The sequence below is a fragment of the Camelus bactrianus genome, chromosome 2 (genome assembly GCF_048773025.1).
Source record: "Camelus bactrianus isolate YW-2024 breed Bactrian camel chromosome 2, ASM4877302v1, whole genome shotgun sequence".
In the NCBI taxonomy this organism is placed as follows: Eukaryota; Metazoa; Chordata; class Mammalia; order Artiodactyla; family Camelidae; genus Camelus; species Camelus bactrianus.
In genome coordinates this window covers 98362115-98378783 of record NC_133540.1, presented here as the reverse complement: position 1 = coordinate 98378783, position 16669 = coordinate 98362115, and the positions used below count along the sequence as shown (strand labels likewise).

Here is a 16669-nt window from a genome sequence, read left to right as displayed (position 1 = left end):
GGAGGATTAAAGATATCTAGGAGTAGAATAAAATGTCACCGAAGCCCTATAAAAAAGTAATGTCAATTTTTTTGGGTGAAAGGATTCTTTCTTGGTATTTAGATTTTCCTTTTAAGGAAGTTTTTGAAGCAATCAAACAAACTCTCTGTTCCACTGTAAAAAGAAAAAAAAACAAAAACAACAAAAAAACACTATAGCTCAATTTTTAACTGAGTGTGTGCAGACTGCTTCATAGATACCCACACTACCTAGAAGGCTTGTTCAAGAGCATTGCTATTCAAATAATTTATGCTCTTGAAATGTAAAGTTACTTTAATACAATTCAAAGTTAAACCTATCTTAGAAAGAAAATATATCAGTATAAAACTCTTGGATTCTTCATTACTATGGATCATTACTAGGTAATTTATCACCATATTTTTCAACAAGAAGCACAAAATTTGTTTAATCTGGACATTAATACAAATTCAGTGTGATTCTACTTGAATTCTAATTCTTCTAAAGATTATCCTACTGAAATTTTTTTCAGGTATCAACTCTACCTGATTCCTAATGCTGTCACTTCTAAATGACACCATTATTTATAATTTTAAAAACTGAAAACGTGTGTCCAACAGAAAAAGATCAGTAAGGAAACTGTTACACAAACATAGATGAAAATACTACATAGCTATTAAAAAATGTAGAAAAATACTGACATAAAAATGTTCAAGATTCACTGTTAAGTGAATAGAATAGTTTGCACTACAGAAGATGTATTATGAGCCCATTCTGTAAACATCATATATCTGTAAGTGTACATATACTTACATAATGGCCAAAAAAAAATGCAGGGAGAAGACATTCTAGAAGATTAACAATGGCATCTTGTGGTTGTGGGAATCCCAGTGACAATCTAATGATTTAATTCATGCTCTTTGTGTTTTCCCAAGTTCTCTACATTAGGGATACAATACTTTTATACCTGGGAGGAAAGAAATTAAGAAAGAAACTATATTACAGCCACAAATGATAAATTCTTAGGTAGGTACATATGGTTTAACCCTCTTTGGTGCAACACCCTTTTGTGTTTTATTTTTTAAATACAAAACCTCGAACATGAATCAATCTGTATTTTCACTTTCTACTACTTTTCTGGGTAAAAATTAAAAATTTAAGTATCTGATTAAATGTGAACTATGAAAAAGATAGGAATTTTTGTCTTACTATTGAATCTCATTAATGTAAAAATGAAAACAAAAGATTTCTGAAAAACAAAAAGCAAGTCACATTCTAAACAATACCCTATAAAAGTAAAAAAAAAATTTCATAAAATTTTTTTGTACAAGTGATTCCTTTCTGTAGACTTCTATGACTTAAAACAATAAGCAGAACTACATCTTTGAGAAACACACGCCTAAAACAGTAACTCAGAGTTGATACTATACTCACTAGGATAAGTTCAGGTAATTTAACATTTGCAAAATCAAAAACATGGAGAAAAACAAGAATCTCTTACCCACCTAATTCACAGAAGTTACAGCTAACAGCTATAAAAATGACTAACAAATGGTTGTAAAGCCATTATAATAATTAGTCAATCAGTAAGAATTAAATTGCTCTGACACTTGAAAGTATTCTATAATTCATACAACTCCACCTAGAAGTTTAGGTTCAGAAAAGGAGAAAATGCAATGTCCACTGGTACAATATCTACAAAAAAAACCGCACTTTAAAAATTTTTTTACTTTATGCATCTGCAAAGAAGTTAAAGGAAACATAAACAATAAAGGGTAGTTTTGCTGTAATGTGGAACTTTGATTCTTCACCACAGTTTGCTTTCATAGTTTAAAATATTTACAGCAAATAAATATTTTATTTGACACAGTATCAGAAGTAAAAATGTGGGGGAGAGGGTACATTAAATATGAGCTTTGAGGAAAAAATAATTTACTTTCAATACTACCACTGCCTGACATATTAGATGGCAGACAATAGTTAACTGGCAGAATTAAATTTCCTAATATTTCTAAAATCCTGAAATCTAAGACAGGCTGTATTATAATTATCAAATAAAAGATTATACAGTGTTTTCCAGTGGGATAAAGTAAAAAACAAACAAAAATAAACAACTATCAATTAGTGTCATAAATGCCTGCTATGAGGACACAACTTTTTACTTTCTTACCCTTAAGAGCTAAGAGTTGAGTTTTCTAAGTTTGTTCCATCCTTTCTTAACTATTTAAAGTGCTGAGATATCTACTCTCCCTCCAAACCCCATGCTCCCAAAAACAGAAAGCTGGAAAGTTTCATCCTTACAAATTTTATGTATATTTTCTGGAATCTATCATTTCCTATCTTGTGTTATAATCTTTACTCACATATTCTTTTAACCATCCTAGATTTCAAACCCACTGAGGGCAGGGTCAATTGTACTGAATCTATGTATCTCACATAGCTTAATAAAGAGTCTTGACTAATACTCAACTTTCTGCAGACTCTTATCACCTAAAAAGATTAAGTCTTGGTAATTACTTGCAACTTGGTTAAAAAATAAAAATAAAAACAAACAACAACAACAAAAAACTCTAGAACTCTTAGAAAGGTAGTGTTCTGTCTGCAGGAGGCAATGGGGGTAGATGGGGGTGTGCATACTACTTGTTTTCTGTCAGTAAAGCACAAACCAGATAAAAACACCTCCCATTTCCCCTTCAAAGGCTAGATTCTATCCCAAGTCAATCAATGTCTCTTAAGGACAGAGCCTACCTAAGTTCCCTTCAGAGGACCTGGAGAGGCTGATGCAATCTAAGAGGCTTCCTAGTGGTCTGCAAGTACAGAAGAGTAAAATCAAAGTTTCACCTGTGTGCTACTGAACACGTCAAAACTCAAAGAAAAACCTAGAATGAGGACCTCAAAGAGCCCTATAAAAGCCAGGCTCGAAGTCTTACAGCTGATGTCAATCTACACCAGATACAGTTCATGCCAGTAAGACCTCACTACAAACTGTGTAAATGTACCCCAAACCTAGTGTCCCCTACAAGGGAAAATACGAGAATGTTCTAAGACGTATACCAGATGTAAAACTTTTTGACATACTCCAGGTCATCTGCCTGTCCTGGGGGTAGTATAAGAGCCTACAGCAGAGGCATAATGACAAAGCAGACAATCAATCATGACAATTCAGTTCTCAAAATTGAAAGTCTACGTTTGTAAATAACCAGAAAAAGAACTAGAAGGTTATACAACGTTAACAGTACTTGTCTCTGGGGAGAGATGTGAGATAGAAGTGGAAGCATGCAAAGGGCATTTTCACTTATTCTATATACATTGTATTAATTTTTCATGGACATTGATTCACGTCTATAATTTTAAAAGCAAAACTGTAAGTAAAATTTTGAAATGTGATTTTTTTTTCAAAAAGACTGAACAGACCCACATGGAATTCAAATAAAAAATAAATGCCATCTGCAGAAGTTTGGCTACTAGAGATCTACAGATCAAACAGAAATAACACAAATATTCTATCCTGCAAAATAAAAAGAAATGCTGGTAACACAACAAAAATGGCCACAGCAACTGTCACACACTACTCAACAATGACTACTTTGATTATATAATATTAGCCACCAGAAGGACTCTGAGCACCCTCCCCCTAAAATTATATACTATTTTCAGCAACCTATAAGTCATTAAAAAAACTGTAGCTCTTTGGACCAACAGAACACTGCCTCTCAGTTTTAATTCTTCATAAGCAGTACTCTCTCTATATATATACACACACACACATATAAATTTACATATCGCTGAGGGTCGTGTCTTGAGAAAAGCATATCCCAATATGAAAAGCAAACTACCTGGACAACCAATTCTATTTTCATTTTAATGGAATGTTCATATTCTCCAGCTGCTTGTCATGACAATTTTGGGGTTAAAAAAGGTAAAAGTAAAATTTTCTACAACTATGACTCCTGAAAGAAAAGGAAGCGAGGACAAACTATGCTATGAAAACAGCATAATCCAGCCACAATGCCAAATGTAAATAATATACTGTTTTAGCAAAGCAAAATATGACTAAATGTCCTTAAAAGTTAAATTTGTCTGTGACTTCAGCATCTTAAAAACCGAAGTATAGATAGCCAAACTTAAACTTTCTTTCAATTTTAGTTCATTTTCCTAAAAAAATATTTTTAAAAACCATATTGAAAATGGTCAAAATCACCATAAATTAGGAGAGACAAAAGCATCAGACAAAAACTACATAGCAAATTATTTTGGCGAGGAGGATTCTTGCTTAATCTAGTCTATGAATCCATAATATAGTTACAAATATTTTAAAATACAAAGACATACACAGTGTACATGTCATTTCCCACCCTCCCCTCCCCAGGCCACTTACTTCTCCTTCTCCCCTACTCTTACTAGTTTTCCAGTATCCTCCCAGTGTTTCTTTACACTTAGAAAAGCAAACACAGGCTTGTATTCTTACTCCACACCTGCCCCCTTAACACACAAAGGAGCACACCGCCCTACGTCTTGTTTTTTTCACTTTTATAACATATTCCGGAGATCTTCCCATGTCAGTACGTAGAAAGCTTCCTCATTCTTTTTTTTATAGCTGATCACGACTAGTTCTACCACAACTTTCATCTATCTTCTTCAGGCCTACCTTTAATGACAGTCTATTCAGTCAACTACTAACACCTGAGTTAGTTTCTCCCCCACCCCAACAAGGTCTTAAAACAAAGAAAGCAACACACTGTCTTAATTACATCCTTTTTAGAACGTTTGTTTTTCAACCAGGTAGAAGAGGAAAAACGCTGCAAAATTTTCTCCTCTTACCACTTAAAATGAAATAAAAATCACTACAAATTAGGACGCAGTCTTCAAATGAAATTACCTTTTTTTGATTCAGGGGATCAACGTAATAACCAAATCAACACTGACTGTAAAAGTTCTTTACTTCTTGTGCTTTTCTTTCACTGTAAAAAAACATTGATTAAAAAAAAAGTTAGAAAGCCTTTAAGTCGTATAGCGGGCATTCTAATAAGAAACCGCCACCTGATTCAATCTTTCACCTGCCAGGTCAGAGGCCAAGGCTTCTTTACCTTTCAGGATTCTGCTATTATCAACAGGACGACTTCTACACCAGCGAAAACACACTCAAGAATGTACGCTCTGCGACGCTACGTGCTGGAAATTACACTCCAGGGGCCAGAGCGCCAGGACCAGATACAGACCCCGGCTTCTTAAACGGAAAGGGATCCATAAGCCAGCCGCGGCGGTGACAGCGAGTGGGCAGGCGCGGGTGGACGAAGGTTAGAAAGACCCGGCGCTGCGCGAGGAGCCCTCGAAACCCCGCAGTTGCCCGAGTCGGAGGCGCCGAGCCGCGCGCTCCCCGGGGACCGAGACCCGGAACCGCGACCACTAACGGGACGAGCCCACCGGCGGCGGCAACCGCCGCACGGACTGCGGACCTCCGCGCGCGGGCCGGGCGTCGGGAGGGCGGGGGTTCCCCGGAGGAGCTGGCCGCCCCGGCGCCCCATTGGGCGCCGCTCCAAACGTGCCCGAGTTGTGACAGGAATAAAGTGGGTCACAAGGCCTAGCGGGTCCCCAGCGAAAGCCCTCTCTGCACCGGGTTTCGGGCTTTCCCCGCCGCTCTGCGGCTCGAATCGGACCCTGCCCCTGGGTGCGCTCCGGCCACCCGGCGCCGCCGGGCACCCCAATCCCGCCCCTGGCCCGCAGGTAACCCCGGCGGTCCAGGAGGGCCCCGCCACCGGGGCGGGCCTCCGCCCCAACTCCCGAGAAAAGACACATTAGGGCGACAGGCAAAACTTGGGCTTCAGCGCCCACCTGCCCCTCCCCTGGCCGCCGCCCCCTGGCCCCACACAGGCCGCCCCCTCCCCACTCCCTCCCCTTCCCCGCGCCCTCACCGTGTGGCTTGCGGCGGCTCCGGCTTCTTCCTTCCCCCACCCCCGTGTCTACCTGAGGTGACTCGGAACTAACAGCCCAGCTGCGTCCGGGAGACGCCGAGGCTCCCAGCACGAGCAGCACCTGGGGCTGAATGAAGCCCCCCACCCACCCCAAAAACATTCACAGCTACTGCCGCCCGCTCCTCCTCCCCCTCCCTTCCCTTCCCCTCCTCCACCGGCACAGGGAGCACGCATGCGCCGCCCAGACGAGCCTACCGGCGGACGCCAGGCCCTGGGCCCACCGGTGGGGCGCCACTCACCGGGAGCGCGCACGCGTCAGCGGCCAGATTTTCTTCGCGCTCTTGCTCTCGGGGGTTTCCTTTTATAAGCCGGTAGCCGCAAGCCGAGTCTGTGATTGCGCTCCCTCCCGACGCATGCGTCGTCAGTGATCCCCGCGGACTCCGACGGCCGGCGCTCTGCGTTCGCCCCTCCCTTCACTCTCCCTTTCCCCGGCGCGTCTCGGTGCGCATGCGGCTTGCCCCGTTAGGTGGCGCGGAGCTGCGGAGGGGATCCCGGGCGCTGAAGACTTCGACTCCCTTGGCCGCGCGTGTGCGAGCTCCGACGCCGCCGCCGGGCGCAGAGGGAAACCGCGAACTCCCTGGCGCCCCCTTCCCCGCACGGGTTACTGGAAAGCCGGGGAGCCGGGGCCTGGTCTGGGAGGGAGCGGCTGGTCCGGGGAGCGTTAGCGTTAGGTAGGGGCGGCTTTGGCTTTCTCACCCTGGATGCAGGGAGCGAGGAGGAGGAAGAAGAGTTCTTACATGAGGGATCCAGAAGCCAAAAAGGGTGCCATCTCTCCCTTGAAAAGCGGATTACTTTGACGACGCCAGGAAAAGAAAATTTTTCTTTCAACGTCACTTGCGTTTCCTCTCCAGGGACTGGAAGAGGGGATTTTCGAAGGTGCCTGGACCGCCAGAGCTATCCTTTCCCCTCTCCTGGAGGTGCACTGTTTGGGTCGCTTCTTACTGGAGGGTGGGCCTGGGGAGACAGGACGAGCGCCCTTGGCAGGAGTAGGGAGGCAAAAGAAGGTCCGGATGTGCCCATTTGGAGTTTCTCACCTGGCCTTTAAGGAAGTATGAAGAAGGATGGATGAAGCAGTGGGGATACACCAGGACCCTAATTTGCACCGCTTCCCTTGTTAGAAAAACGTGACTACCTCCCACTTGTCTTAGGGAGAACTTACTTTCCTTGATGTGAAGACACCCTTGGTCCACATAGGAAGGCACATTAAGTAGCTGAAAGTGATTGGAAAAAAGGTCTTTACACTCCTAAAATTCCTAGTTTTCATATTTTAATGAATGTCCTTTGGATTTGAAATAGAAGCCATTTTCTTGTTTCAAAAAATAAAACTTTTGGCTATAAAATTCTTCAAGCTAACATTCATCTCAATAAACATTTCAAATTCTAGCTGTGTGCTCTAGAGAAAAAGAACATCAAAATTGAGGAACTTATTCAGATCATTCACCTGCGGATTTTTCTGTCCAGAGTGGGAAAACATGATTTGCTAACTTACTCCATTATATAGCAGACAAGATTTTACTAGACATATTTTCCTGCTTAGCTTTTATTCCCTATTCTGATAATTTCCTTTGAAGAGCTATCCTTTCTTCACTCTCAGTCCCTATGGCTGGGGCAGGACTCCAGGGGAAAACATATTTGAGTTAATCCTCTGCCTTTGGCCATAACTTAACCAAGAAGGGTGCTCACTCTTTTCCAATGAATATAAGTCTGAAAAAATGGAGGCCTAAAGCCATCTTCCTACTCAATAGATTCTGAGAGAGAAGGCTGTGTGAAAAAAAAAAAAAAAAAGGCAGATTCAAAATGGAGATGTGGCCTGGGGCATGTTTGATGCCCTGAATCCAACGAGGACTAGATAATTCCAGAAATGTCAGCTAAATTGGTCAATAAATCCTTTCATGTGTTTATTTTATCGCTAAAACAAATGAGAGGTTTTCTGTCACTTGTGATGGTAACAACATACTGGTAGCAAGAGAGGAGGCAAGATTAATAATACCGATAAAGTAGGTTGCAGCCAGACAAGAGGGTTTAAATGCTTTTCCCAGGTTGTGGCCGTTTGGATTTTATTCTAGAGAAGGTGATCCCTCTTATTCTCCATCATCTAGAACACATATCTTCAAAAATACCTTTGCCCTTTTTAATGATTCCACTGTCCTCTTAGTCACTAGGAACAAATCATGTTCGTGTTTGACTCCCTCCTCTCTCACTTTCTGTATTTAATCATTTACCAAGACCTGTTGATACTCCCGTTTTTCTGCTCAGTCCTCTGCCACTGCTTGAGCATTTCTCATGGCTCAGTTCACAACTTCCCTTTCTCCCCATATCTCTCCAAGAAGAAAACTGTATCAGATATTTTTGATAACTTTTCCAACTACGAGATTGCACTTCTCCCTAAAACAAAAATCCTGCCTCATAGTTTCATAGACCCTAAGTTTGTCCCCTAGCCTAATCATGGTCATAATACCCTGTTTGATCTGGCCCCTGCTACCTCTCTAACCTCATGTCCTACCATTTTCTCTTTTTCATAACACTTCCACCCAGAAACTTCCTTCAGTTCCTTGCTAATCTCTCTGTATTCTCAGGCTTTGGCACATGGTGTGCCCTTGACTGGACCACCCTCCTACCTTTTCTCATGGCTGACTCCTCCTCAATCTTCATGTCTCAAAGTTCTAACTATCCTATTTAGGAGGTCTCCCTTATAACTCTCACATGCCCCCCACCCAGTACCCACAGTTATTCTCTATTTGCGCACTCACTATTTTTTTTTTTTTTGATATTTGTTTTCTTATCTATTAACTATCTTCCCCACCCAACCACCACCACCATCACATGGTAAATTCCAGGAGGCAAGAACCATGTGTTGTGTTCACCCCTGCATATGCAGCATCCATTTCAGTACTTGAGTTAAACTGAATGAATGAATGACATGAGAGATAAAACATGCTAGAAGATTTTTAGGCTCATTCTTATATCCTAAATTAAGATTGTAGGCAGATTACAGTGTTGTCAAGAGGTAAACTTAGCAATGTGTATTAAAGTGCAAAGGAGAGAGAAACTGAAAACAGTGAAACACTAAGTACTGTGTTAGTAACTATTTGAGTACCCACAAGAATATGTAATATTGTAACGGACACAGCTAACACCTAAATAAGAGGCTGCTGAGTGAAGTTCAAAATGGGAACAAAGAACATGAAGTACTCATCCTCTAAATAGCTGCCAACATTTGGGGCCAGATAACTTACTCCTTTAGCCAGGACTAAAAGCTGGCAAAACGACCCAACATGGTCAAAACCTCCAACCCCTACTTTCAGGCAATATAAGCAGAGAATATGGGAAAAGGAGGATGAGAGAATCATTGGAGCCATGTCTTAACTAAATTCCTGGAGAGTACTATGGCTTTTCCTTTCCTATTTTTCACTTACCTATTCTGAGTTAAGTAAACAAGGCTCCAACAGAATCAGCTAGAGAAGAGACTGGCATCTCATGCCTTATGGATTTGTTGATATGCCCTACATCTACATAAACAAGAAGACAGAAACTTGGAGAGAAACAAATGGCCAGGAAGAGGGTTAAAGGAAAGCAACGTGCACTCCTACAACTTGGCATGGCAAGGATGTATAAGTTTCTCCTGGGTCCATCAATGATGTGTAGAAAGTACCAACCAGATTTGAAACATCTTGACACATAAGGGGAAAAGAAATTCTAGCAGCTAGCAGCTGGGTGTACTTCTAGGAGTGGGAACGGAGAGAGATCAAAACAGAGGGCACTCTGCAAACTGATCTCTCATGTCAAGGAGCTTTACCATGGAGAGGCTGCCTCAGAGTTTCTAGGAGAACTCAGTGTGCTCGTTAGAGTGAGCATTTAGATGCAATATGGATTGTACTTACCCAGTTAAGAAAAACTTATCCCTTTCTTCCCTAATCTCCCTCCCAGTTTCCAATACCAGAGAGAATGGACCGTGAAAAGAGAGGGAAATAATTGGCCAAAAACAAACTCTACTTTCCATCTTCAGAGTTCCTGAGTCGCAAGTTCAGCCAGAGAACACTTGCCTCGGAACTGAGATTGGACTTTAAACCAGACAGACTTTTAATAACGAAATTTTGAAAGAAGAGTTAAAGAATCTGCTCAAGATGTCTTTAAGGGGTCTGCTACCCAGTACTGCTTAATCACCTAAAGATCTCATTAAAACAAAAATTCCAATTCAGTTAGTCTGGGATGGGACCAGAAATTCTACATTTCTAACAGGCTCCCTGGGGATGCTGCTGATTTGAGGACCACACTTTGACAAACAAGGCTCTATAAAGTAGGTAAGGGAGTTCTAACAGAGCATGGTTGGCAGCAAGAAATAAAGTATTAGGTTGGAATATATGAAATATTCACTTTTGTAGGTCAAAAACAGTTTAATATTGGCAAATTCTAAAAACATTTCACATTTGTATCCCATGGAATAAAAATTCATTCAATAAAATGGGATACACAATATTAAATATTACATAATTTCCCCACATTCTAACAAATATTTATACCCTATTTAAATGAGAATGTAAAAAATGAAGTAGGGTATGAAGTAGTACTGACCTGTGTTGGCAAGCATGAGTACTTGCTAGAAGAATGTGTCTGTGTTTGTGCATCATTTGAAAAAGGCTGAGGCTGGAATCAAGACCAGCCACCTCCAACATGCTGTAATTCTATGATTTTTACAAATGTTAAAGTTTTCATGAAACTTGTGGATAAAAACTACTGCCACCTGGTGGATTTGAATTAAGAATTAAGAAATCTGTGTCTTTTTATTCAGCTACCTTAAATACTATTAATACTACCTTGTTAATTTTAACATAAAAAAGAGAAAATAGGAAAATGTATATTTACTTAAACAAAAGATTACATTTAGGGGAACCTTTATTTATATGCAGTAGATGGCATTAAAGTTACATTTTAACTTTATGATAATATGGCTTTTCCTTTCATTTCCATAACTGTTTTATCCTGAATAGGAGTTTATTCATCCATTTGTTAGAGAATTTCAGGAGTTGGACCCTATACATAATTCTCTTATATGTGTGCATAAAGCTATAATACAGACCATTGTGAGCAACTCCCAACTTTCCTTCCCTTCATTCCAATTAGTATATTTTTAAAACCTTTTCTTTGCTTTCTTGGAAGAAAGAGCTCTTTCTAATTCTTTCCAAAGTTAGATCATTTGATGTTACCTTATTGGTGAAATAAATTACTATTACCTTCCTCATGTCCGTACTTAACTTGCCTTCACTTCGCCATTCTCTGCAGCCTCTATGATCCCTACCCACCCCCAGGAACAGCACAGCCTCTTCTGACTCCATGTTCAACTGTCTCAATTCTCGCCAATTTATTTTTGTAATCTAATCATTTAAACTTAGTCTAGATTTCTTCACCAACATTAGTGAATATCTATAATCAGAATGATGAGTCATCAATGCAAACAAAGTAGAAGAGTAAAATCTGTTATTGAACTACTACATGCTAGATTTACCACCATTTTCTCTAAATGTGATGTTCCTTATTAAGCCAAGATAAAAAAAAATCCTGCAGGTCTTCTGCAGCATCCTAATATTGTATGTTTTCTCACGATGAATTCTTCTGTGATTACTGTGAAGACATAGGTGAGCCTCACAATATATTTTTCTCACTTCTCATGATTTAGAAACTTACATGTCATACAGTTCTAGATTCTACAGTCTGTTAGTGGGACTACTTAGTAAGTTGGTATTTTCTAATGATAATAGAACAACTATTAAAAACGATATTAATGAGTGGAGATATTTCTTATGTACTTTTTTTAAATTGCATTTTTCTATTGAGTGGTTAAATTTTTTTTAATAGATATAAGATTTTAAAGAAAAAGCGCATGGTCATAAATTTAAGGATTTTTCATTCAAGCCCCTAAATAATAGACTTTAATATCTACTGATGTAAATTAAATGAAATCTCACGGTGCTCTTTCATCATTTTCATTCATAGGCCTCTTTGGAAGTGAGCAGGCCACACAGAGGACTTGGAATATGTTCGTTTTTGTCCAACAAGGATCAGAAAAAGGATAAACTACAGAAAAACTTAAGGGAGTTCAGTACAAATTCCGGTTTTGTCGGAGGCAATGAATATTCAGAAACAGCTGTAAGTTTTTATAATGACATATAAGCTATAATTCTAATATAAAAACGAAATAAAATAGATCTATGTATAAATTTTCTCATCTCTGACTATAAAGGCAGTGACAAATAAAGTATTCCATATACTAACACCTTAAAGCTATTTATTAAGTATTTCTACTTGGTATCATCATTATCACTGTTTGAACTACTAGTGTCGTCATAAATAGAAGTGTTTCTAATTGAAGATACCATCACATCCACAGTGCCTTTTTTGGGATTTTCTTCCAAATCAGTCTGTATTGCTCCAACTTCTCCTAGCTTCCATTCAAGTTCTGCAATAAATAGCCCATTAAATCAGATAAAAATCTTGGAAAAAATGAAAGGAAGAATTTTTCATCTATATGAAATAGAAGTTGACGCTAATAAAGTTAATGTGGAAATGATATATTTAGAACTGGATTATAATGAATGTACTACAATATCAAAATATACATTGGATACAGCAAAGTTATACTTAAAGGGAGAAATTATGGTTAAAATGTTTATTTTAAAATGCCTGAAAATAGTGCTTTGAAAGTTCAAATCAAGAAGCTAGGAAAAGAACAATAAAGTAAACCCAAGCAGAGAGAGGGATATGATGAAGAGAATTCTTTAGCAAAAATAGAAAAACAAAATCAGTAGAGGTGACGAACAAAATCAAAAGTTGGTTCTTTGAAGAGAGTAATAGACACACCTCAGGCAAAAATGATCACAAGAAAAGTAAAGAAATCAAATAATATAAAGAATTTACATGGGGCATAACCAAGATTTTAAAGCCATAAGACTACTATGAAAAAATTTATGCCAATAGTTTTGAAAATTTTAAAGGGAAAATTTCAACAAAAATGTGAATTACAGAAAAATATCCAAGAGAGAAATCTGAAAAGAACTGAATGGATAACCAAAATCCCCCATCCTGGCAAATTCATGGTTTTGTTAATGTATTCCTAAGTACTATACAGATGAACAGAACATTTATGAAGAAAATTACAAAATACACTTATGAGGAAAATTACAAAATATATTACATTACATAATGTAATACAATTGACCCTTGAACAACATACATTTGAATTGCAGGGGTTCACTTACATGTGGAATTTTTTCAATAAGCATACTACAGTGCTACATGTTCTGTGGTTGGTTGAATCCACAGATGCAGAACCGCAAATACCATGGGCTGGCTGTAAAGTTATGGGCGGACTTTTGACTGCACAGGGGTCACTGCTCCCAACCCCTGTGTTGTTCTGTTCAAGGGTCAACTGTATATGCATACATAAATACATTACATTTATGAGGGAAATTACAAAAAACATAAAAGAAGACCAAAATAAATGACAAGCTAAATCTCGTTCATGGATAGGAACAGTCACTATTATTAGGATATCAAGCCTCCAACAAGTAATCTATAAATATAATGTAATAAGTTAAAAATGGGATTTTTCACAGAACTTGACTAATTCCAACATTTATATCAAATTCTGAAAAATATCTGCCCCACTAGAGGCAACCTGATTGTTATAAAGGTATAGTAATTAACACAGTGCTGTACTGAGGGATAGACAAACAGACCAGTGGAACACAGTAGACTTCTGAAACAAATTGAAGCATTTTTGGAACCATGAAAAGTGACACAGGAAACATTAAAACTCAATGGGGGGAAAACACCTTATATACATTAGGGTGGTTACTATTAAAACACACACACACAGAAAATAACAAGTGTTGATGAATATGTACAGAAATTAGAACTCTTGAGTACTGTTGGTGGGAGTGTAATGGTGCAGCCACTGTGGAAAACAGTATGGATATTCCTCAAAAGATGAATGTAGAATTACCATATGATCCAGCAATTCTACTTCTGAGTATATACACAAAAGAATTGAAAGCAGGGACTAAAACTAATTATTTGTACATCCACATTCATAGCAACATTATTCGCAATAGCCACAAGGTAGAAACAACCCGGGTGTCCATCAACAGACTAATGGGTAAACAAAATGTGCTATAAAAACATACAGCAATATTAGCCAGCCTTAAAAGGGAAGGAAATGCTGATACACACTACAACATGGATGAACGTTGAGGACATTATGCCAAGTGAAATCAACCAGTCACAAAAGGATAAACACAGTATGATTCATTTATGCCAGGTACTGAGAGTAGTCAGATTCAGAGTTAGAGAGTAGAATGGCGGTTGCTGGGGGGGGGGGGGGTAGGGGAACAGGGAATTGTTTAAGGATGTGGAGTTGCAGTTATGCCAGGTGCAAAGGGTTCTAGAGATGGATAATAGGGATGATAGTACAACAGTGAAAATATACTTAATGTTACTTAACTACATACTTAAAATGATTAAATAAAATAACTTATTTATTTATAAAATAAGTCCCGGGTATGTAATGTACAGTAGAGTAAGTATAGTTAATAATATTATATATATTTTTTAATGGTTAAAATGGTTAATTTCATGTTATGTGTATTTTACGACAAAGTTTTTTAAATATAACAATTTAAAAAAGCATGGACCAGGCGACACTCTATTCATGACAGTGATTGCTTAGTGAGGCAGGGAGGGGTATGGGACTAGGGATGGAAATATAGGTAACCTCAACTGTATCTGTAGTGTTAATTTCAACAATAAACAAATAGCTGAGCTGACAAACGAACAAAGGTTCTTATTTGTTATTTTTGGTAACAATTGCATAATGTTTGCTGTATTATTGTCTGTACTCTTATGTATTCTTTTAAGTTAGATGGATAAGGTACAAACTGAAAAAACAAGGTGGTAAAACAAAGAGCAGACTTAAAGACTGGGAGAAGGAAAAGGGAGTCATTCTGGAACAACTAAAGTACTGGAGGTGAGGCCAAAAACAGCTGTAGTGGAATGAGAGAGTGAAAGCAGTGCTGTTCAAAGTAGCTGTTCACAATGGCTTTAACATGATAATAAAAGAAAAAAAATGTAGTACTGTAGAATTAAAGCAGTTCTAAGAAATGACTAGATGAAAGATATGGCCTTTGAACTATGTTAGGAAGTAAACATTATTAAAGAAGGTGAAAATATGAAGCCCTATGCTGTGCACTATGAAAAAGAAAATAGTGGTAGACATAGTCCTTGTACCTGTTAGAGAGACAAAACTGAAAGGGAATTGACTAACCAATGATATCTGATAAGACACGAAATAAGTTGTATAGAGAATGCATGCTATATAAATTCAGGAGAGAAGATGAAGACAGATTATAAATTGGTCCAGAATCACATAATGGAATAAATGGAAACCTAGGGGACCCATAAAGAAATAGGGTTTGTAAGGAAGAATAAAGAATGGTAGGGTATTTCAACTAGAAGAAAAGAGTATGAAACAAAGTACAAAGGCACAAATGAACTGTGTCTGGGGTAGTGAATGAAGACTAGCCTGGCTGGAGCAGAAACTAGAAAGCATTGAGAAATACAGTTGCATAGGTGTGGCTAAAAATCTCAAGCAGATGATTTTGAATTTTTTATTTGAAACAGTGAACCATTAAGGATTTAAGCCAGTAGGTGTTATGCTAAGAGTATTATTGTAGGAAACTTATTCTGGAGGCATATAAAAAGAAACTAGAAACAAGGAGGAAAACAACTTACGTTTTATGGAAATAAACTTTTATGATATTTGTTAATTTATAGAAGTTTTCACCTTTTTTTTACAAATTTTGAAAATAACATAATTACCTTCTAGCTTGAGATTTAGCCCTCCACATTCTATAATTCCAATGAATTTGCCTTCTATCTGACCATTTTTATAAACAAAAATTGTTGGTAAACAATTGTCATGGTAGTGTTGAATACAGCTGTTCACGATGGCTTTAAGAAATTTAGTTTCAGGAAACTTTCTTGCTAGAAGACTAAGATGCTGGTTAACCAACAAACACATTGGGATACTAAAAAGAGAAACAGTACATACAACATTTTAAAAAAAAAACAAGACAACTTATCTCAGTCTAATAAAATAAGTGAAACATCTCCATGACAAAAATATATCTTTAGATATCCTTTCAATACAAGAGCATATCAACTGTCATCCTCTATTGTTACCTTTAGTAATGATGAAATAATGAGTTCTCTGATTTTTGAATTATTTTATTTTAAAATTTATTTTATTATTATTATTATTTTAATGGAGGTACTGGGGATTGAACCCAGGACCTCGTGCCTGCTAAGCATGCACTCTACCCCCAGCCCTACCCTAGAGTAATTTTTATTACAAACATTGTTATAGCCTAGGAAGCTTGCTACCATGGTAATTTGATGCCTAGCTGAGGTTGACCACATCTGACTTAGCATCAATTTAATTGAGCCAGTTTATAGAACGCAAGAGGGAGGGAGGAAAGAGAAAAGAAAAAAACTGGACACATTTAGGGAAATCTTTAGCAATTCTGAATTGAAACAAGAGGATCCCAATTCTTATCATCATGGGTTTATTTCCACATGAGATAATCACATCCAAAGTTCTTATTTCAGACTTCTTTGAATTCTTTTACTCTAACAAACTTCATCCACCC

General features: G+C 38.3%; 2 protein-coding genes across 19 annotated transcripts in view; both read right to left on the bottom strand.

Moving 5' to 3' along the window:
* CLOCK (clock circadian regulator) overlaps positions 1-6883 on the bottom strand; it is a 114361-nt gene extending 107478 nt beyond the window's left edge. For 7 of the 18 annotated variants that reach the window (XM_074347509.1, XM_074347539.1, XM_074347522.1 and 4 more), the window contains exons 1-3: positions 5910-6093; positions 4877-4958; positions 811-964 (exon numbers count right to left, since the gene is read on the bottom strand). The gene's annotated coding sequence lies outside the window, so the exon portion shown is untranslated. Of the gene's footprint in view, positions 1-810; positions 965-4876; positions 4959-5084; positions 5761-5909; positions 6095-6208 lie in introns of those variants that run through there. The other 11 variants (XM_074347555.1, XM_074347579.1, XM_074347574.1 and 8 more) reach the window with 6 other exon arrangements.
* A 5352-nt stretch (positions 6884-12235) lies between these two features.
* The window catches only part of PDCL2 (phosducin like 2), a 34018-nt gene continuing 29584 nt past the window's right edge, over positions 12236-16669 (bottom strand). Inside the window, exons 5-6 of the mRNA XM_010966189.3 lie at positions 15840-16048; positions 12236-12423 (exon numbers count right to left, since the gene is read on the bottom strand). Coding sequence (XP_010964491.3) covers positions 12266-12423; positions 15840-16048 — 367 coding nt within the window. The 3' untranslated portion in view covers positions 12236-12265. The remainder of the gene's footprint in view (positions 12424-15839; positions 16049-16669) is intronic.